The sequence below is a fragment of the Phoca vitulina genome, unplaced genomic scaffold (genome assembly GCF_004348235.1).
Source record: "Phoca vitulina isolate PV1807 unplaced genomic scaffold, GSC_HSeal_1.0 scaffold3, whole genome shotgun sequence".
Lineage (NCBI taxonomy): Eukaryota > Metazoa > Chordata > Mammalia > Carnivora > Phocidae > Phoca > Phoca vitulina.
In genome coordinates this window covers 92,495,986-92,519,159 of record NW_022589706.1, presented here as the reverse complement: position 1 = coordinate 92,519,159, position 23,174 = coordinate 92,495,986, and the positions used below count along the sequence as shown (strand labels likewise).

Here is a 23,174-nt window from a genome sequence, read left to right as displayed (position 1 = left end):
ATTCAATTTCATTCCTAGTAATTGGTCTGTTCAGATTTTCTCTTTCTTCCTAATTTAGTCTTGGAAGGTTTGTCTACTGTCCACCATAATAAAGATAATGTCTCTTTCTAGGGCAAAAGTCAGACAAGCTTATTGCTCACTATATGAAATTTGGGTTCCCTAAACTTGGGGTTCCTCCCATATAATCCATCCCACTGTGTGCAGATGTCATCTGGACTTTTTCCTTCTCTTGTGAGATTTGGAGCTTGGAGAACTAGCACAAATGCTGATTGATATTCTGGCTACTGCTGTTGCTATGAATAATAAAAGCTTTTTCTTCCAGCATGCATAAATTGTAGCAGGCTAACTTGTTAGCTTGCAAGTAGGGTAAAATCATAGATAATATTAAAATCACCTCACATCCATTAGGATGACTACTATTAAAAAACAACAACAACAACCACCTAGAAAATAACAAGTGTTGGTGAGGTTGTAGGAAAATTGAAAATTTTGTGCACTGTTCGTAAGAATGGAAAATGGTGTAATTGTTAGGGAAAACAGGGGTTCCTCAAATAATTGAAAATAGAGTTGCTATATGACTCGGCAATTACACTTCTGGATATATACTCAAAAGAATTGGAAGGAGTTTCAAAGAGATAATTGTATACCCATGTTCAGAGCAACATTATTCACAATGGCCAAAAGGTGGAGGCAATCTAACTGTCCATCAGATGAATGGATAAACAAAATGTGGTATGGAATATTATTTAGCCTTAAGAAGGAGGGAAATTTTGACACATATTACAACATCAATCAGCCTTGAGGACATTATGTTAAATGCCATGAGCCAGTCACAAAAAGACAAACACTGAATGATTCCACTTATATAAGAGGTATCTAGAGTAGTCAAATTTACAGAGACAGAAAGTAAATGATGGTTGTCAAGGGGTTACACAGGGTGAGGTGAATAGAGAACTGTTGTTTAATGGGTATAGAGTTTCAAGTTTTGCAAGATGAAAGGAGTTCTTTAGATGAGTTACACAACAATGTGAATGTACTTAACACTACTTACCTATACACTTAAAAATGGTTAAAATGGTAAATTTTATAAAGTTATGTATATTTTACCACAATAAAAAATATTAACGTGAACCATCTAGATTCATCCTTGTTATATAGATAAGTCATGTATATAATACAATTATTATTTTTTAAGATTTTATTTATTTAACAGAGAGAGACACAGTGAGAGAAGGAACACAGCAGGGAGGAGTGGGAGAGGGAGAAGCAGGCTTCCAGCTGAGGAGGGAGCCCGATGTAGGGCTCGATCCCAGGACGCTGGGATCATGACCTGAGCAGAAGGCAGACACTTAATGGCTGAGCCACCCAGGCGCCCTTATAATACAATTATTAATGGGGTGGCTGGGACTAACACCTTTTAGATGTAAGTTAGACCTACAGGACATTCTATAAGAAATTAAAATAGATTGTACAGTGGCTGAGTTATTCATTCATCTTTAACCATCCAACTTTGTCATTATCCTCCAGTATTAGATTTCTACTTCAGTAAAGCCTACTGGTTTATTTTAAACACCTGAGGACTATTCTTTCTATAGGTGGTTGCTTTCTTGATTTCTTCACCTAATTGAATCATGCACACTCAGGGAGACTCATTCAAATTCTCCATTTTGTCATTAGGATTTCACAAAATTCATATGAAGTCTTTCCTCAAAAAAATCCCAGCAGCACTCTGTGTTGTAGCCTTGATACACTTTATAATCTTGATCCAGGATTACTCCTACTCTGAATATCCATCATGATTTGAAACCTAGAACTTAACTGGTACCTCAAGAGCTAAACCTCACTTATTTTCTTTTGTTGTGAAAATACATCTGTTTTTGATAGTCCCTACTAGTTGTGGTGGAATATCCCATAGAGTAATGATGTTCTTCTGTGATCTTTGACTAAATTAGAAAATAGGCTGACATAAATTGAGGGTATTGAGACTGAAATAAGAGAATGTTGTAAATGTTCTTAAAATGGAAAATGATAAAAGCAATGAATCTTTAAGAGATTCCATCAAGGATAACAAAAAACTGAGTAGAAGGAGCTTTTCCCTTTGATTCACTGATTAATTTTTCAGAAATCCTTCTTTTTATACAGTATAGGTGATTCTGAGTAATCTGCATGCCATTTTGGTGAGTGAGAGGCAAATGGTGAAATCCTTCCTAATCTGTCTGTATCCTGGGAATCCAGTCCTACTTCATAGGATTCTTCAATGTTTACTTCCAAGCACCTTCACATACATAATCTTGATCTTCACCATAGCCCTGTTAGACTGATATTTACCCTTTTTATAATAGTTAAGAAATTTGATATTTGGATTACTTAAAGCAAGTGCTTGTGACTTCCCTCTGCTGCCTAACCCAGGCAGGTATCCTTACTGGCTCTGTCACCCAACCTTCTCAGTACCATCTCTCTGGCTTTCCTCTTCCTGTCCTAATCCTCCCTCACTTCCCCACAATTTAGGGACTTCACTGTTTTCAATTTTTTTTTCACTTTTCACATTTAATTTAAACCCACCTTCTTGAAGACCTCCATTACTAAGTTCACAATGATTTTTTTTCCCTTTCCAAACTGCAAATTGGTAGTGAATAATTCAATTCCCAATTACATATTATTTTGATTATTTTCCATTTTTTTCAGATGTTTATTTCATACCTCCTAAGGTAAAATGTAAATTTTTTAAGGGAAGGTATCATGACTCATAAAACTTTCTAGTTCTATCTAGTTCTTTGTAGTTGGTATCTCATATTAGAGGCTTAATAAGGATTACTTAAAGTAACTTCTCAATTAGTTTTTTTGAGATACTTCCACTCTACAGAGAATGATTTGACTGCCTATTTTCTTAATTTTCACAAAAAGGGTACATAACTAGTACCAATGTAAATATGTAGGAGAAAGTGAGCTCATCACATGCAATGGATTCACTAGGAAATGAGGGCTTAATTGTCACAGATTGAGAAGGATGGTTTGATGAACTGACCATCATCAGCACCAAAATGAAAGGTTAGATAATAAATGACCTTTGCCATAATCATTATCTTGTCATAATAATATGCAACTTTCTATTTGTACAAAACATTCTTAATGCTTCTTATAAGGAATTATGCAAAGTAATTCAAGAAGAAACACTTAAAAGAATTTATACTAAGAGGCAAAGAATCTGTACTCAGAAAACTATAAAATACTCATGAAAGAAATTGAGGAAGACACAAAGAAATGGAAAAATCTTCCATGCTCATAGATTGGAAGAACAAATATTGTGAAGATGTCAATGCTACCTAGAGCAATCTACACAGTTAATGTAATCCCTATCAAAATACCATCCACTTTTTTCAAAGAAATGGAACAAATAATCCTAAAATTTGTATGGAACCAGAAAAGACCCCGATTAGACAGAGGAATGTTGAAAAAGAAAAGCAAAGCTGGTGGCATCACAATTCCGGACTTCCAGCTCTATTACAAAGCTGTCATCATCAAGACAGTATGGTACTGGCACAAAAACAGACACATAGATCAATTGAACAGAATACAGAGCCCAGAAATGGACCCTCAACTCTATGGTCAACTAATCTTTGACAAAGCAGGAAAGAATGTCCAATGGAAAAAAGACAGTCTCTTCAACAAATCGTGTTGGGAAAATTGGACAGCCACATGCAGAAGAATGAAACCGGACCATTTCCTTACACCACACACAAAAATAGACTCAAAATGCTTGAAAGACCTCAATGTGAGACAGGAGTCCATCAGAATCCTAAAGGAGAACACAGGCAGCAACCTCTTCGACCTCAGCCGCAGCAACTTCTTCCTAGAAACATCACCAAAGGCAAGGGAAGCAAGGGCAAAAGTGAACTATTGGGACCTCATCAAGATAAAAAGCTTTTGCACAGCAAAGGAAACAGTCAACAAAACCAAAAGACAACTGACAGAATGGGAGAAGATATTTGCAAATGGGCTAGTATCCAAAATCTATAAAGAACTTATCAAACTCAACACCCAAAGAACAAATAATCCAATCAAGAAATGGACAGAAGACATGAACAGACATTTCTGCAAAGAAGACATCCACATGGCCAATAGACACATGAAAAAGTGCTCAACATCGCTTGGCATCAGGGAAATACAAATCAAAACCTCAATGAGATACCACCTCACACCAGTCAGAATGGCAAAAATTAACAAGTTAGGAAATGACAGATGTTGGCGAGGATGTGGAGAAAGGGGAACCCTCCTACACTGTTGGTGGGAATGCAAACTGGTGCAGCCACTCTGGAAAACAGTATGGAGGTTCCTCAAAAAGTTGAAAATAGAGCTACCGTATGACCCAGCAATTGCACTACTGGGTATTTACCCCAAAGATACAAATGTAGTGATCTGAAGGGGCACCTGCACCCCAATGTTTATAGCAGCAATGTCCACAATAGCCAAACTATGGAAAGAGCCCACATGTCTGTCAACAGATTAATGGATAAAGAAGAGGTGCTATATATATACAATGGAATATTATGCAGCCATCAAAAAATTGGAATCTTGCCATTTGCAAGGACGTGGATGGAACTAGAGGGTATTATGCTAAGTGAAATAAGTCAGTCAGGGAAAGACATTTATCATATGATCTCACTGGTATGTGGAATTTGAGAAACAAGACAGAGGATCATAGGGGAATGGAGGGAAAAATGAAACAAGACAAAAGCAGAGAGGGAGACAAACCATAAGAGACTCTTAATCTCAGGAAACAAACTGAGGGTTGCTGGAGTGGAGGGGGTGGGAGGGATGGGGTGGCTGGGTGATAGACATTGGGGAGGGTATGTGCTATGGTGAGTGCTGTGAATTGTGTAAGACTGATGAATCACAGACCTGTACCCCTGAAACAAATAATACATTATATGTTAATAAAAAAAAATCAGTGCTTTACCTCTCTTGTAAAGAAGAAGCGATGGAAACTCATTAAAGAAAAATTGTAAAATATAGAAAAGCAGAAAAAAATATACCTATTTCTCAACATTCAAAGATACATTTCTTTTCAGTATTTAAACAGTTTTGATACTTTATGTATAATATTGCATCCTATTTATATAAAATAATTCTACTTTTCATGTTATTGCCAAATTATAAACAGGCATAAATTTTTAAATTTGTATAATAAGTGGACATAATTTATTTAAACATTTCCCTTTAGTTGGACATAATTTGTTTACATTTTATCTTCCCATTACAATGTCTTTTTCTGTATTTAGTACTCTTTCCTTAGGACAGATTCCTAGAAGTGGAATTATAGTATTAAGAACATAAAGATTTTTCAAGGCTTTTGCCAAGTTGGAAAATGGCAATCTCAGAATCATAATTTTAATACAGAGGACACCTAGCCAAGCCTTCCTGGCATTTAACTGTCCTGTTTCCTCCAAACGAATGTCTCAGCCTTCTGCTTCACTATCCATAGAGAATCTCACCTGGGGTTTGCTCACTTTACTCATGACAGTGCAGTGAGTATTCAGATGGCCTGATAATAATTTTTGAATCTTAATTTATAATGTCTATTAAATATCTAATTTCTAACAAAAAGAGCACATGAAAGCACAGTGTAAACTCTGCAGAACCAAGGTGAGCATGTCCTTTCTTTGTTGTCTTAGAACCTGCACTGCTCATTGGCCCCATAGCTGGCTGTGAGCTCAGGACATGCTGAATTTACCAACCAGCCCTACTTAACACAATGTTCACTGGTTTGGAAGGAAAGATGTGGCAATCCCACTCATCTTAGAAACCAGAAGGCCCAATTATCTATGTGACTAACACCTCCCCTGAAGGCTGTATCACATGACCTTCAGAAAGAATCACAATTCAGCTGAGTCCCAAGGCCAAACATCAGGAACAAATATATCCGAATGCAAATATGGCTCCAGTGAGGGCCTCTATCCAAGACAGGAAATTACTAATGTCTGTAACAGGCAGCACCGTGCTCTAGGGCCACAGACAAGTCAAGTCTGACAGAACACTGAGCATTAGCCAAAGGCAAGAAAGCCAGTAGGTTAAATCCTGCAAAATAAAATCTTGTTAAGACCTACTAGTTATTACAGGGCACGCTTAGGCAATCTAAACCTCAAATATAATACAATACAATGTGCCCTGGTGGTAAGATTGAAACTGTGTATCTTGTCCTGAGGGGAATACCAAATTGGTGAAATCCCAACTAGAATATAACTGGGAACCTTCTTAAATTTTCCTTGCTGGCCCAGATTTTCCTTTCCTAGGCCGAATTCTCCGGCCTCTGTGGGGGTAGTGAGAAAGGATCTGGCTTTGACGGAGTTCATCTAGGGCTGAAGTTCTTACAATCAAGAAAGGAGTGAATGGGCAGGGAACTGAGGTTTCACATCAAATCAGAAGCTCTCCAAGAATTGTACACAAGGATTTATGCATGCGATGTATACGAGGCATCAGTTAAAATGGGATATTTGTAAACAGCATATTGTTTCTAAATTGTGCAAGCACACCTGTGGGGCTTTTGTACTTGCTATTCCCTCTGGGGTTGAAATCCAGGAGGTAAGGACTGGGGATCACAGAGTCCTGGAGGTCTTGGTAAGGAGTCTGGCTTCTACTCTGAGTAGGGAGGTTTAGAGGATGTGGGGAGAGAAATAATGTAATCTGACTTATATTTTATTTTCCTCTCAATTATTTGAGAAGCATATGTTAAATAGAGAAAAGCAAACTATTAGGATGATGAACATCTGTATATCCTTCTATTCTCCGATACCTTACATTTCACTATGTCTGCTTCATATTTTGTTTCTTTCTCTCTTTAAATATCTTTTATTTTGCTAAATCATTTGAAAATAAGTTACAGATGTCAAGACACTATTGACAAATCCTTTGGCATGCATCATCTAAGAACATGTATATTATAAAATCAAATAGCATTATCATACACAGGAAAACATTATTAATTCAATATCATCTGCTGTATAGTCCATATTTACATTTCCCCATTTGTTCCATAATTGTGGCAAATTATAATATCCAAAGATAGCCACCACAATTTCTCTCTCTTCTAGAACTTTGTCACTCCCCTGTAAAGAGGTGGAATCTAATTCTCCTCCCTTTGAATGTGGGTAGGCTTTTGTGATGCAGAAATGATGCTGTGACTTCTGAATCTAAAGCAGTTCTGCTTCTGCTTTGCTTGCTGTGATACTGGATGGAGCCTTAAAGCTCTGTGATTGCCCTGAGGCCATCCTGATGTGAGGAATCCCTTAGAAGCCTGTGGGTGCAGATCACATAAAAAGCCCTGAGACTGATGCCCGGCCAGCTCCCTGCTGTTCCAGTGGTCTAGTGTCCTAGTTCCAGTTCTCATCTGACTGCAACCTCAAGAGACACCCGAGGCCAGAATCACCCAGTCTAGCCCTTCCTGAATTCTGACCTACTAAAACCATAAAAGATGATAGAAGGATTAATTTTTTTAAGACATTGTATTTTGGGTTATTATGTTACCCAGTAATAACACCTAGAAAAATGACTTTTATTTAAAAAAAAAAAAAAAAAAAAAGAAAAATGACTTTTATTTAAAAAAAATTCACGATCCAGTGAAGACTTAAGCAATCTACAGATTTAATACCATCATCTCTATCAAAATACCAACATTTTTCACAGAACTAGAACAAATCATCCTAAAATTTGCATGGAGCCACAAAAGACCCTGAAGAGCCAAAGGAATCTTGAAAAAGAAAAACAAAGCTGGAAGCATCACAATTCCAGATTTCAAGTTACACTGCAAAGTTGTAGAAATCAAAACAGTATGGTGCTGGCACAAAAATGGACACATACGTCAGTAGAACAGTAGAGAAAACCCAGAAACAAACCCACAATTATATGGTCAATTAATCTATGACAAAAGAGGAAAGAATATGCAATGCGGAAAAGACAGCCTCTTCAAAAATGGTGTTGGGAAAACTGGACAGCTACATATAAAAGAATGAAGCTGGACTACTCTCTTATACCACACACAAAAATAAACTCAAAATGGTTTAAAGACCTAAATGTGAGATGTGAAACCATAAAAATCCTGGAAGAGAACACAGACAGTAACCTCTTTGACATTGGCCACAGCAACATTTTTCTAGATATGTCTTCTGAAGCAAGGGAAACAAAACCAAAAATGAACTGTTGGGACTACGTCAAAATAAAAAGCTTGTGCACAACAAAGGAAGCCATCAACAAAACTAAAAGACAAACTCCTGAACAGAAGAAGATATTTGCAAATGGCATCTCTGATAAAGGGTTAGTATCCAAAATATATAAAGAACTTATGCAAATTACCACCCAAAAAACAAATAATCCAATTAAAAATGGGCAGAAGACATGAATAGATACTTCTCCAAAGAAGATGTCCAGATGGCCAACACTTATGTAAAGATGTTCAACATCGTTAATCATCAGGGAAATGCAAATTAAAACTACTATGAGATATCACCTTATACTTATTAGAATGGCTAAAGTTGAAAAGTCAAGAAATAACAAGTATTGGTGAGGATGTGGAGAAAAAGGAACCCTTGTACGCTGTTGGTAGGAATGTAAATTGGTGCAGCCACTGTGGAAACCAGTATGGAGGTTCCTCAAAAAATTAAAAATAGAAGTACCATATGAGTCCATAGTTCCACTATTAGAAATTTACCCAAAGAAAGTGAAAACACTAATTTGGAAAGATATATGCACCCCTATGTTTACTGCAGCATTATTTACAATAGCCAAGATATGGAAGCAACCTAAGTGTCCATCAATAGATGAATGGATAAGGAAGATGTTGTGTATAAATGCAATGGAATATTACACAGCCATAAAAAGATGAGATTGTGCCATTTGAGACAGCATGGATGGTCCTAGAGGATATTATACTAAGTGAAGTAAGTCAGACTGAGAAAAACAAATACCATATGATTCTACTCATATGTGGAATCTAAAAAAAAGAAAATGAATAAAGAAAAAGCAGAATTAGATCCGTAAATCAGAGAACAAACTGATGGTTGCCAGAGTGGGGTAGGGTTGGGGTTGGGCAAAATAGGTGAAGGGGAGTGAGAGATACAGGCTTCTAGATATGGAATGAATAAGTGACAGGAATAAAAGGCACAGCATAAATATAGTCAATGATTCTCTAATAGCAGTGTATCAGGACAGATGGTAGCTACAGCTGTGGTGAACATAGCATAAAGTCAGATAAACTTGTCAAATCTCTAAGTTGCACACTGAAAATAATGTAACATTGTTTTTCAGCTGTATTCAAAAAAGAAAGTATTGTCAAGAATACCAAAAGGTATTTTTTAAGGTTTTTTTTTAAACTATTGTAACAAGTAACATGAATTCTATCCTGTTAGCAAATCTTAAATGTACATTACAGTATCGTTAACTACATACACATTGTTGTAGAGCAGATCTCTAGAACTTTTTCATCTTGCATGACTGGAGCTCTATACCCACTGAACAGCAACTCCCCATTTCCTCCTCCCCAATCCCTGGCAACCACCACTATGCCTTGTTTCCAGGAGTTTGGCTACTTTATTTTATTTTAAAGATTTCATTTGTTTATTTGAGAGAGGGAGAGTAAGAGAGAGAGCCTGAGATGGGGGAGGGCCAGAGGGAGAAGCAGACTCCCCGCTGAGCTGGGAGCCTGATGCGGGACTCGATCCTGGGACTCCAGGATCATGACCTGAGCTGAAGGCAGTTGCTTAACCAACTGAGCCACCCAGGTGCCCCTAGGAGTTTGGCTACTTTAGATACCTCAAACAAGCGGAGTCATGAAAGATCTGTCCTTTTGTGACTTTTTTCACTTAGCATAATGTCCTCGAGTTTCATCCATGCAGTAGCATGTGACAGGATTTCCTTTCTTTTTAATTAAAAAAAAAAAAATTTTTTTTAAAGATTTTATTTATTTATTTGACAGAGAGAGACACAGCGAGAGAGGGAACACAAGCAGGGGGAGTGGGAGAGGGAGAAGCAGGCTTCCCGCCGAGCAGGGAGCCCGATGTGGGGCTCGATCCCAGGACCCTGAGATCATGACCTGAGCTGAAGGCTTAATGACTGAGCCACCCAGGCGCCCCTCCTTTCTTTTTAAAGATGGATAATAATATTCCATTGTACACGTATACCACATTTTCTTTATTCATGCATCTGTCAATAGACATTTAAGTTATTTCTACTTCTTGGCCATTGTGAATAATGCTGCCCTGAACATAGGCGAGCAAATATCTCTTCAAGATCCTGTTTTCAGTTCTTTTGGACAAATACCCAGAAATTGGATTGCTGGATCATAGGCTAGTTCTATTTTTAATTTTTGAGGAAATACTATACTGTTTTCCATAGCAGCTGCACCATTTTAAATTCTTGCATTAGGGACCACTTTGCACAACCACTAGGATGTATGAGAACACCTGTTTTTCCACAACCTTGTTAACATAATTTATCAATATTTTGAATTTTGGTCAACATGGTAGATAAGAAATAATATCTCAGTATATTTAACCTTGCATTTTTCTTCCCATGAATGAAACTGAGCATCTTTTCATAAACGACTTTCAAAAAGAATCTGTCTAGATGCTATGTTGGGAGATCATTCTGCCCAGTAATGCAAACTCTCTTGAGTCAATTCTGTGATTCTGTGATTAGGTACTTTACAGGCAACCGGATTTCCCTTCAGATTCAAAGGATAGTACATATGTAGGCATCGTAAATTAATCCAGTGTCATTTATTGAAAACTATTTGCCCCAAATTTTGCAGTATATTGTGGTTATAAAACAGAATAATACATAATGTCTTATATCAAGGAATGCACAGACTATTGGATGAGAAAGATAACTGATTATAGTGCTGTGGGCAAGTTATGTTAGGGTTATGCCTGGGTGGTATGCGAATACAGAGAAGAAACTGGAGAGTGGTGGGAAGTGTTCTATAAAAAGATGATATATGAACTCAGATTTGCTGGAAAGAATCAACTTGAACCCAGTAGTGTTCTTTAAGGCACAGAATGAGACAGTAGGTCCTATTTAGGGAAACTGGGTGGAGTGAAAGAAGTATATATGATTATTGAAAGAAGGAGAAACTATCAAAGGATTAAACAAGGAATAACATAATATTCATTTCTTTAACTTAATATCAATTTTTAAAAATTTCTTAATATCCATTCCAATGACTTGAGAATTTATCATATTTCTGTTTTTCTTAACTGTGGAAATCAAAAGGACTTAACCATACTTTCTTGTAGTATTTTAAATCTCACAGTGGCAAGTAATTATATAACACCATAGTTAGTCATGAAGAACATTACTGATAGAAAAATAGGGCTGATATGGAGGATAGCAAATAAATGAAATAAAATAATTTGGCTTTACAAGTTTAAAAGTCTTATCAATTTATAAGTAACATCAACAAGATACAAAGTGATTCTTTTATTATTATTATTATTTTTTATTTGTAGTTCTTGAAACGTACATTCAACATTTTCCCTTGGCTATAAGTGCTTATTAAAGCTTTTTACAAAAGCACTTTTTTTGGTCTTAGATTTTTTTAATTGTATAAATTTCAGGTGTTTAGCTTTATAATTTGACATCTGCACACACTACAAAGTTATTACCACCACAAATCTAGTTACCATCCGTCACCATACAGTTGACCCCCTTTGCCCATTTCACCCACACCTGAACCTCCTTTTCCTCTAGTTACCACTAGTCTGTTCTCTGTATCTATGAATTTATTTTTATTTTTTATTTTTTTGTTTATTCATTTGTTTATTTTTCTTAAATTCCACATTTGAGTGAAATCACATGGTGTTCGTTTTTCTCTGACTTATTTTGCTTAGCATAATATCCACAAGAACCATCCATGTTGTCACAAATGGCAAGATTTCATTCTTTTTTATGGCCAAGTAGTATTCTATTATATAAATGTACCACATCTTCTTTATCCATTCATCTGTTGCTGGACACTTAGGTTGTTTCGATATCTTAGCTATTGTAAATAATGCTGCAATGAACAAAGGGTGCATATGTCTTTTCAAACTAGTGTTTTTGTATTCTTCAGATAAATACCCAGAAGTAGAATAGCTGGGTCATATGGTAGTGTTATACTTAATCTTTAAAGGAATCTCCATACTGGTTTTCCATACTGGCTGCATCAATTTATAATCTTACCAACAGTGCATAGGGTTCCCTTTTCTCTACATCTTTTCTGACATGTGTTATTTCTTGTCCATTTGATAACAGATATTCTAACAGGGGTTAGGTGATATCTTACTGTGGTTTTGATTTTGATTTGCATTTCTCTAATATTAGTAGCATCTTTCCATGTGCCTGTTGGCCTGTGCCTGTGTCTTCTTTGGAGAAATGTCTTAGTCCCTGAGGAGAGTCCCTGCTGTCCTGCCTTTCCAGTGGATGCTTTAAGGTTTGTAAATGGGTCTCCCTTATCTACCATCTATGTGCTTTACAAATTGGGTGTTTTGGGCTGGTTTCTGGGTCAAGTAAGTTTGCTCACAAGCCTTTTAAGAGCAGGTTTTCCATTCTCCACAGTTTTGTAATTTTCTTGAACATAATTCCATTGATTTTCAAAGCCTGTTGTTTGGGGGGCTTGTTTTTCCTGTGCAGGATCTAAGGGTTGGAATGCCTGATGTAGAGCTTTGATCTGTCACTCCTCAGGGAAAAGTTCTGCGCCTTTCATATCCCTCTTGATTGTGACTTGCTGTGGCTGGGGTGTGTTTGTATTCCCTCAAGAATCCATGTCTCTGCTTCTGTTTACCCTCTTGATGCTACACTTTTATCCTCTGTTGTTGAGGCTCTGTTCATTCTATTTTTAGGTCCCTTTCAGAAGGAATTATTCTATATGTAGTTGCAGATTTGTCATGTCCATGGGAGGAGATGAGTTCAGGATCTTGCCATGCCAACATCTTGAACTCAGCTCCCCAAAGCACTTGTTTGTTTGTTTGCTTTTTACTCAACAAGGAGATGGGTTCCTTTTTCCTAGAAAATGGCTGGAAATTTTAAACCATTCACACATTTTTTCGGTACCAGGTAACTGAGTCACATTGAGAGTAATGTGCATCACATTAAGGCCAATTTAACCAAGAATGCAGAAGCAGCATGTTGGTAGAACCACTGAACTCAGAGTCAAGAAAATCAGGGTTCTCAATGTAGTGTTCAATGATTCATTAGTTGCGTATAAACCCAGCTACATCAAAAACTAATGATGTACTATACAGTGGCTAACTGAACATAATAAAAAATAAAAATTAAAAAAATGCATATTTAATAGTAAAAAAATAAAACCCCCTAAATATATATATATAAATATACATATTTATATATATAAAATATAAAAATAAAAATATATATATATTAATATATATATATAAATATACATATTTATATATATAAAATGCCCATGCTACTGGAAAAAAAAAGAAAATCAAGGTTCTCAACAGAATACTACAGGAATGATCTTGAGCCTAAAATTAGTGATTGAATAGATAAACTTTGTGGCTCTTTTCAGCTTTAATTGTCCACTGTTCCATGTCAGCCTAATTCATCATCACTTGTGAAAACCTACCACCATTAAGGGTCAGTTAAAAATTTCCTGGATCATGAATTTCACTTACTTGCAAGTAGAGAATCTTCCAGAATGTAGTTTTATTAAAACCAGTCTTGTTATTATTCATATTTGGATATACCATGAGTCAAGTGATGCTCCTAAGACATAACTATTCATGCATTAAGTCAATCATTTAAAAAAATTAGTGACCTCTTATATTCAAGAGACTGATCTAGACACAGTAGGAGCACAAAAATGAAACACACATATAGATCATTCCTGCAAGAATGTTTCCTTATATAGAAAAAAAGATGTAAACTCAAATAATCATATGGTGAGGTAGGTGTTAGGTGACATATGAGACTTACAGATAGAGAACAACTAGAACTGAGTAAATATTAATTCTATCCCTGATGGGGTCATAAATAATATAACATAAATAATGTTTTTAACAGCTGAATGTATTCTACTACGGGGAAACATAATTTGCTTTACCAGTACCCTATACCCACTTTTTTGGTCAGTTAAGTTCATTTATTTATGAAGAATTTTTTTTCTTAGTGGAAGCCAAAAACAAGCAGCACTAGCAGAGAAGGACTATATAGTCTATAGTAGAAGAGACATTCAGACAAAGGAAAAGCATTTGTGTGTTCATATTAAAGTATGAAGGCAAGATCAAGATTAGTAATTCTAATTTTTATGGACCCTAGGATTGCCTTAGACTCAGAAGAACCCTTCAGATCCCATGGGCCCTGACTGTTCAGCTTTCTGCAGACAGCACACCCATTACTTGAGGTAACCTGAGTGAGTCTCTCATCCTCATAACCAGAGGAACTCAACAAAAACAAGTCTCTGTAAAGAAGAGACCATTACATATAATAGTGCGTGATTCAGTCCCAGCCAACTCATGAAATAGGTTCTACTTACGCTTTTGATTGGAGAACTATCTTACCAGCACCCAGATTTCCTTTCCTTTTAGATTCATTGTCCTTTTTTTATATCAGGTCATTGGAAAAGTCCATTTCTCTTTCTTAATATATGTTAAATACAAATTAGGTACGAGGCCTCATGTTTAAACATGGGAATGGTTTTGGAGATGAAGGACACATTCTCTACCACAAGAAGCAAACAGACTCATAGCAAACCCACAATTACAGCGTAAGGTAATAAGTACTTCGAGAGAGTCTGCAGAGGATGCTATGGGAACACAAGGCGGGGCCAGAGTAGAGGAAGTTTCCCGAGGAAGGTGATCTCTAAGCTAAGCTTTAAAAGATAAACAGTAGTTACCTCTACTTTAAACTCCAGTTCAAGTTAGGGTTCTCTGGTCGCTAAGAAAAACATTTATTCTCATTGCTTTTTAAATCCTACTGCAGATTTGAGTTCATTTTCAATTCTGATACCTTGATCTTAGGTCCATGATTTCTGTAGCAGTTTTTGGTAATCTTTGATTACCAACATTATTTCTCCATTTTCTTCCTTTGTAGTATTTCCCAAATCTGCCTGACCATAAGAATCAACTAAAGCTCATGGTAAGTATTCAGGTCCCCCAAACTGTTCCCTGGAGATTCTGATGCATTAAAGTTTGGATTTTTTTTTAAATCAAGTGTCTCAGGTAATACTCATTATTAGGCATGTTCCGGAATCATTTTTCAACTATCCAAAGTTGTTATTATTATCATTTATTTAATTTTTAATAATGGGTTTTCTGTTACCCTTACAATTTTTTGCAAGATTAGTAAATAAGAAAGGAAAGAAACAAAATTTCCCATTAGGAAAAAAAGTTGCCCCCTTTTAGATGAGTTTTATAGATAAAGACACATAAACCTAAATTATAGTTTTAAAAATATTTTTTTGTGGGTTAATTTTGGTTAAATTTTGTATATACAGCTATCTTGTGTGAACTTTGTTTTACTTTCATTGTAATCCATTCAAATGTGTTATTCCCAGTTTAAGATACTCATTCTTTTTGCATCCATGCTTATGATTTTTCTTTAATTAGAGAAACACAATGTAGATTTAGCTTTTAGGGATTTGGGTAGGAGGGTATAGAGGGTATAGTGGATGGATGCTATGTCAAATTGAGAAACACAGAGACAAAAAGTATTTAATAAAATATGGGCATATAGGGATTATCTGCTGTTTGTATGGGACGTTTAACAGTTTGATGAAGGAAGTATAATTTTGCTATGCTGTCAGAGTTTTGCTCCATATGCATTCCAAGCAATGTGGTAAGAGCATGAATCTCATGACTCTTTTGGCTTAATAAGTGAAGCAAGCACTGACTTTATTATCAAGTATATTAAAGGGAGGCCAAGTGTCCCACAGACATCAGTTGTTAATAACTCAATACCTAGCAGCTGTTTATTGAATAAGAACATAAACAAAGACTCAGAACAATTTGTAATTAGAAATAAGAACACTGGAACAGGAAGGTGGTATCTTTTTTCAGAGCCATACAAGGTAATATGGCTCCCACAAGAACAATCACGTCTAATCCAGAACTATCCCATTTGTCACACTAGTTAGGTATTTTTGTATCTTCTTACGATAGGTGGAACTGGAAATTCATGTTACAATGGACAGTATACTCTTACTAGTTCCTTTTGTATAACTATATCTGTCATAGATTTATAGGCTTCTATTTGTTGAGGGCAGTGTAGTCATTGTCAATGAATATTTTTTGTCATCTTCCTAAGTTTCAGTTTTTAATATCCTTCTATATAGTATCTTACAGGTATGTAAAGTAAGTAAACTCATTTTTAAAGGGTATACGAAGGTACTTGTAGCACCGTGAATTGATCAGGAATATTTGTGTCTGGGTATATTATACGTTTGTGTAGAAATTTTGTGCTTGTACGTACACAGAGAGCTCCCAATTCTTAGTGGTAGAATGAAATTAGCAAAGACCATTAAATTAATAAATAAGAACAGAAAGCCATTTATTAGTTTAAAATGGGAAATTGTAAATTATGGAGGAACTTAAATATTAGAATATGTACAATTAGAGGGGATCTTCTCCTGGTAGGCAGGTTACATGGGAAGTATTCACCAATTCAAAGATCTATAAAATTGCAAATTACTGTTCTAGTGAGTATAAGTTCTTATGATCGACATATTCTTTTCATATAGGAAAGTGAACTATAATCAAGAAGTCACTGGGTGAGTTTAGAAACAGATGCACACAAAAAAGAAAAGAATTCTTAATTTCTTCATGGTCCTAGGATCAGATAGCCTGGTGGGCCCACCTCTCAACTGTACCTAAACTTCAAAGTCAATATATTAACCAAAATCTCTGTATCCAACCCACATCAGAGGGGTCTAGGCCTGTGATATTGGAAATATCATATGGAGAAGGCTGAGGTTTTCTCTCTCTTAGACAGTGCTAATATATTTTTATCTGCATTAAATTTATTTGGTCGGCACTTTTTTCTTTAGTAATAAAAAATACTTTGGTAACAGTAGAACATTTCAAACCAGAGTGTTATTCTAGTTATCTTTGCTGTGATCTATTCTAATTTAACTCTGAGAGGTACTCTGTTGCAGCTACCTCTCACCCCAATACTGGTAAAACTTACTGTAGCACCTTGATATTATGTTGACATATGGGCAGGAAACTTTTAAAATACATTACTTGAAGTCCTGTTTATATTTTCATTTTCAACTCAAGTGTTGAAATATACTTGAATATATTTAAGAGATATAGGTATGTTTCCAATACACATATACCTTTTTGTATGTTGGAAAACTCATTCAGCATTCTCAGAAAATGGTACTTCTAATCAAGGACTGGGGTATTACTTAAGCTTATAATGGCTATCATTCAAATCCACTATAATTAAATTTCATATCTTTCCTGCAGCTAATACCTACTTTGATTCCATCAAGGTTTTTCTCATTCTCATTCTGACCTAAAAAAGAGAGCCATCTGCCAAATTAGTAGCATGCCTCACTGCACCTGGACCTCTCTTAATTTTAACACAAGCTTTACCCAAACATGTAATTTTGGGATGGAAAATTCATGGGAAACAGGTCACTCCTCCTCAGTCTTCTCCCAAGGCAACATCACTAACTAATGATAGCAGTTTTCCCTTGGGTGAGACTTGGGCTGAGTCTTAGAAGTGGACTTCTCAACCAGAAATCTCCAGGTGACTACACTTGCTTCTAAAAATTGGAGTTGGCATGGCAGATGAAATTAATTTGGATTCCTTCCCTATCTTATGGTATCTGACAAGAATCTGTCAATTTTGAATTCCAGCATTTATCTGAAAGTAATTGTCTACTGAAAGTTTTCTGAATCAGGAAAGCACAAGTTTTCTGGAAAAGTTTTTTTCTCCCCTTTATTCCCTGTGGATCTTCTCATCAAGACAAACAAAATTGCCAAATATTATCTGTAAAGGCCTGAAAAGTAGCAAGATTTGCTAAACATTTAAAGCATTTACTCAGCTAATTTAGCTCAAATTCCTATCCATGACTTATAAAAGCTTTACTACAAGATTTTTATTTAATTAAGAAAATAATTTGGGGGGGGGTGTGCCTGGGTGGCTTAGTTGGTTAAGCATCTGCCTTTGGCTCAGGTCATGATCCCAGGGTCCTGGGATCGAGCCCCTCATTGGGCTCCCTTCTCAGCGGGGAGTCTGCTTCTCCCTCTCCCTCTGCCCCTCCCCCCTGCTGTGTACGTGAGCACTCTCTGTCAAATAAAATAAAATAATTATTAAAAAAGAAAATAATTTGGTTTTGAAGTAGTGAAAAACATTTCTTATAAATCTATTGTATATGAATGATCTAATATTGAATTTCTTCCATGTTAAGTGAAACTAATATCTAGAAAGTTCTGAAATTATAATACCACTAGGAATTTCTTAAGCACCAAAGCAACTATTGGTTAAAAGAATCAAATAGGGGGCACCTGGGTGGCTCAGTCAGTTAAGTGGCCGACTCTTGATTTTGGCTCAGCTCATGACATGGGTTGTGAGATCAAGCCTCGAGTCGGGCACTGTGCTGGGCGTGGAGTCTGCTTAAGATTCTCTCCCTCTCTCCCTTTGCCACCTGGCCCCCCAGCCCCGGCTCACACACACTCTCTCTCTAAGACAAAAAAAGAATCAAATAGATGATTATCTGTTCATAGTCCTATTGCTCTATGATGAAAGGAAATATAAAACATAAGAATTTTATACTTTACAGACTAAAGGGTCTTAAAATTATTGGTGAAAATGTTAACATATTAAGAATATTTTAACTTAGTCTTTAGTTCATAATCAAGTATTGGTTTAACTCTTTTACCTCTGTATTACTGGCTGAATTGACAAAAAAGAAAGAGAGAGAGAGAAGAAGAAAGCCATAAGAGATGATTCCAAAGATGCTTCCATTTGTAAAGAATAGATATGTTAGAAAAATCAGATTATTTCTGATGTATAAATCAGAATTATTTATATTTTTGGGGTATGAAGACTGATAAACTTCCAAAAGGCAAAATGGCATACTACCTGAAATCATCTCAATTTTTGGATACACATGCTGATTTTTCCCAAAGATGAGTTCCCTTACTTCTAATATTTTATAGAAGTCGAGAAATAAATATAGTCATTAAATACAAGATGATAAAAAATACCTGTAATTTTATTTGTAAGACCTGTAAAATTAGGATCCAGAGTGGGGCTTTTCAAATTTATTCTCCTTATTTCTATCTTCTTCAACTTTCATGCTAATAGACTTTTTTTCATATTTGGAAAATTATACTTTTTCATCTTGAATATTGCTAATGCCAGGGGCAAACCCATACATCTGATAAATAAACCTAATTTTATTTTTTATGTTAGTGATATTCAGAAGGGAAATAAAATCCCTTCTTTTCCTTATACACGTTACTTCAATTAGTTCGTCTTTCTCTACACAACTTTATAATACTTGCCTCAGGCAGATATCTGCACAAAAGGTTCATTATGGAGCTGGCACACAAGTATTAAGAAGTGATGGAAGAAGAGCAGAAGCCAATTAAACAGGCTGCTCTGCCCAGCCTGAGACCTAGCAAGACAAGATCTCACATAAATGTATCCAAAATGACCATATTTGCTTATCTAATTCCTCTTCCATTTTGCTTATACCTTTACTTTAAATAGGAAGGGGAAAAAAAGAATAATAGTGTTAATGGTCACCTAAATGAGAAAACCGGTCCACAGTGGGAATAGGAGAGTTTTACAGGTGAAAAATCTTATTCTCTGGAAAAATGTCTATTCGTGTCTTCTGCCCATTTTTAATTGGATTATTCATTTTTTGGGTGTCGAGTTTTATAAATTCTTTATATAAAGAAGACATACAGATGGCTAACAGACACATGAAGAGATGCTCATCATCACTTATCGGGGAAAATACAAAACAAAACTACATGAGCCATCACCTCACACCTGTCAGAATGGCTACAATCAACAAAACAAGAAACAACAGGTGTTGGTGAGGATGTGGAGAATGGAGAACCCACTTGCACTGTTGATGGGATGCAAACTGGTACAGCCACTCTGGAAAACAGTATGGAGATTCCTTAAAAAATTAAAAATAGAACTATCCTATGATCCAGCAATTATACTACTAGGTATTTACCCAAAGAATATAAAAATACTAATTCAAAGGATACATGCACCACAATGTTTATGGCAGCATTATCTACAATAGCCAAATTATGGAAAGAGCCCAAATGTCCATCGACTGATGAATGGATAAAGAAGAGGTGGTAGACAATAGCCAAACTATGGAAGGAGCCAAGATGTCCAATGACAGATGAATGGATAAAGAAGATATGGTATATATATCCAATGGAATATTATGCAGCCATCAAAAGGAATGAAATCTTGCCATTTGCAACGACGTGGATGGAACTGGAGGGTATTATGCTGAGGAAAATAAGTCAATCAGAGAAAGACATGTATCATATGTTCTCACTGATATGAGGAATTCTTAATCTCAGGAAACAAACTGAGGGTTGCTGGAGTGGTGGGGGGTGGGAGGGATGGGGTGGCTGGGTGATAAACACTGGGGAGGGTATGTGCTATGGTGAGCGCTGTGAATTGTGTAAGACTGTTGAATCACAGACTTGTACCCCTGAAACAAATAATACATTATATGTTAAAAAAAAAAAAAGAAGATAGTAGGAAGGGAAAAATGAAGGGGGGGGAATCGGAGGGGGAGACGAATGATGAGAGACTATGGACTCTGAGAAAAAAACTGAGGGTTCTAGAGGGGAGGGGGGTGGGGGATGGGTTAGCCTGGTGATGGGTATTAAAGAGGGCATGTATTGAATGGAGCACTGGGTATTAAATGCAAACAATGAATCATGGAACACTACATCAAAAACTAATGATGTAATGTATGGTGATTAACATAACATAATAAAATTGGGAAAAAAAAAGGAAGAGGTGGTAGATCTATACAATGGAATATTACTCAGCCATAAAAAGAATGAAGTCTTGCCATTTGCAATGATGTAGATGGAGCTAGAGAGTATTATGCTAAGTGAAATAAGTCGGTCAGAGAAAGACAAATACCATATGATTTCACTCATATGTGGAATTTAAGAAACAAAACAGATGAACAAAGGAAAAAAAAAAGGGAGGCAAACCAAGAAACAGACTCTTAACTATAGAGAACAAACTGATGGTTACCGGAGGGGAGGTGGGCATCGTTGATGAGCATCAGGTGTTGTGTGGAAGTGCTGAATCACTATATTGTACATCTGAAACTAACATTATGCTCTATGTTAACTGGAATTCAAATAAAAACTTAAAAAAGATCTTGTTCTCCATAAAAGCAAGAAATCTCTGAATCCTGAACACTTTTCAATGCAAAGGAGGTTCTGGAGCACTCTCTTGGCTTTCCATAAGTTCCTCATGTCACTGCTCCTTGTAGAATGCATTTGCCCTCATCTCCAGATGTGGTTCCATTGAATTTTTTTCTGTTTTGGAGCTAAAACTTCATATTGAATTGGCTGACACTACCCAAACTCTGGCCTTTTTGTCAGGGGAATTTTCAGCCACCCTGTCATTTTTCATCATTTTTTTCTTTTGGAGAATAACTCAAAGTACTTACTGGATTGAGAACCACAGTGAAGAAAAGTTCACCTCCTTGGATACTCTTGTCCAGCTCTTTAGGACCTCCTGGATATTCTTTGTAGAAAATTGTGTGAGTGAAAAGCCCACAGGTTTGTCTTGGAAGAACCTGAAAGAAGAATAAACAAGTAAGGAAAAAGTTCTTTCAACCATTAATTTGTTGAAACTTGGGTTTTTTTTCTCATGGAAGCTGATGCATAAGCTGGTGTCATTATTCAGCTCTTAACTAAGACCCAGAAAATCCTTCACACTCTGGGAATGCAAGAATGACATCAGTAAAGAAAGAGTACTGAAGAAAGTTGAAGAAATATTTTAAAACTAAGATAGACTTTGAATTATTTTAGCCACTTATCTATTTTAAATCTCCAAATCAGTACTGCTGCTATGAAGCCTAGTATGTTCCAGCATCTTAAGAAATAAAAAAGAAGTGAAAATGAGACTTTAAAAATATTGGAATTGTCTACCCTGTAATCTAGTAGGCAAAAATTTTAAGGATAATACTTTCTGCCAAAGTCTACACATGCACTAGAAAATGAAGCCAATTATTAACTTAATGTGATTCTTAAGAAATGACGGTATTATGCTGAGTGAAATAAGTCAATCAGGGAAAGACAATTATCGTATGGTTTCACTCATATGTGGAATATAAGAAACAGGGCAGAGAACTGTAGGGGAAGGGAGGGAAAACAGAATGGGAAGTCATCTGAGAGGGAGAGAAAACATGAGAGACTCTTAACTACAGGAAACAAACTGAGGGTTGCTGGAGGGGAGGTGGATGGGGGGATGGGGTAACTAGGTGATGGGCATTAAGAAGGGCACGTGATGTGATGAGCACTGGGTGTTATATGCAACTGACAAATTATCTCTACATCTGAGACTAATGATGTACTATAAATTGGCTAATTGAGGGGCAGGTGGGTGGCTCAGATGGTTAAGCGTCTGCCTTCGGCTCAGGTCATGATCCCAGGGTCCTGGGGAGTCTGCTTCTCCCTCTCCTTCTACCTCTCCCCCTGCTTGTCCTCGCTCTGTTTCTCTCTCTCTCAAATGAATAAATAAAATATTTTAAAAAATAAATTGGCTAATTGAGTTTAAATAAAAAAAAAAGAAATGAGATTTTAAATTCGAACAAATATTTGAGACACAAACCATAGTGTCTTCTCCAGTATGGAAGGACTACTGCCCCAAATTTTAAGTCTGAAGCCTGCCAGTTCCAAAAGTTAAAAAGAGATTATGCTTTTGATTGTTAATTTTTATAAACTGTCATAAACAATAATAAAACATCATTTAGGAAAAAACCTTATTTTCATCCTTTGTATATGAAAGCCATTATTTGTTTCACTTATACACATTCATGATAAGGGTATGTTTTTCAAATTCTTACAGCTTTTCTGGTAAAATAACAGTGCAATTATAAAAGAAAGTGTGAATTAGTGCTGTGCAGGATGGTACAATCTTTAGCTAAATTTTATATAATGACTTCA

The 23,174-nt window shown here is 36.1% G+C and overlaps 1 protein-coding gene and 1 long non-coding RNA gene across 3 annotated transcripts in view; one reads left to right on the top strand and one right to left on the bottom strand.

Moving 5' to 3' along the window:
• NDST3 (N-deacetylase and N-sulfotransferase 3) overlaps positions 1–23,174 on the bottom strand; it is a 170,410-nt gene that overhangs the window by 58,274 nt on the left and 88,962 nt on the right. For both annotated transcript variants that reach the window (XM_032401088.1, XM_032401086.1), the window contains exon 6: positions 21,674–21,802. In XM_032401088.1, coding sequence (XP_032256979.1) covers positions 21,674–21,802 — 129 coding nt within the window. The remainder of the gene's footprint in view (positions 1–21,673; positions 21,803–23,174) is intronic.
• LOC116630249 overlaps positions 1–23,174 on the top strand; it is a 192,677-nt gene that overhangs the window by 81,296 nt on the left and 88,207 nt on the right. The window lies entirely within an intron of this gene.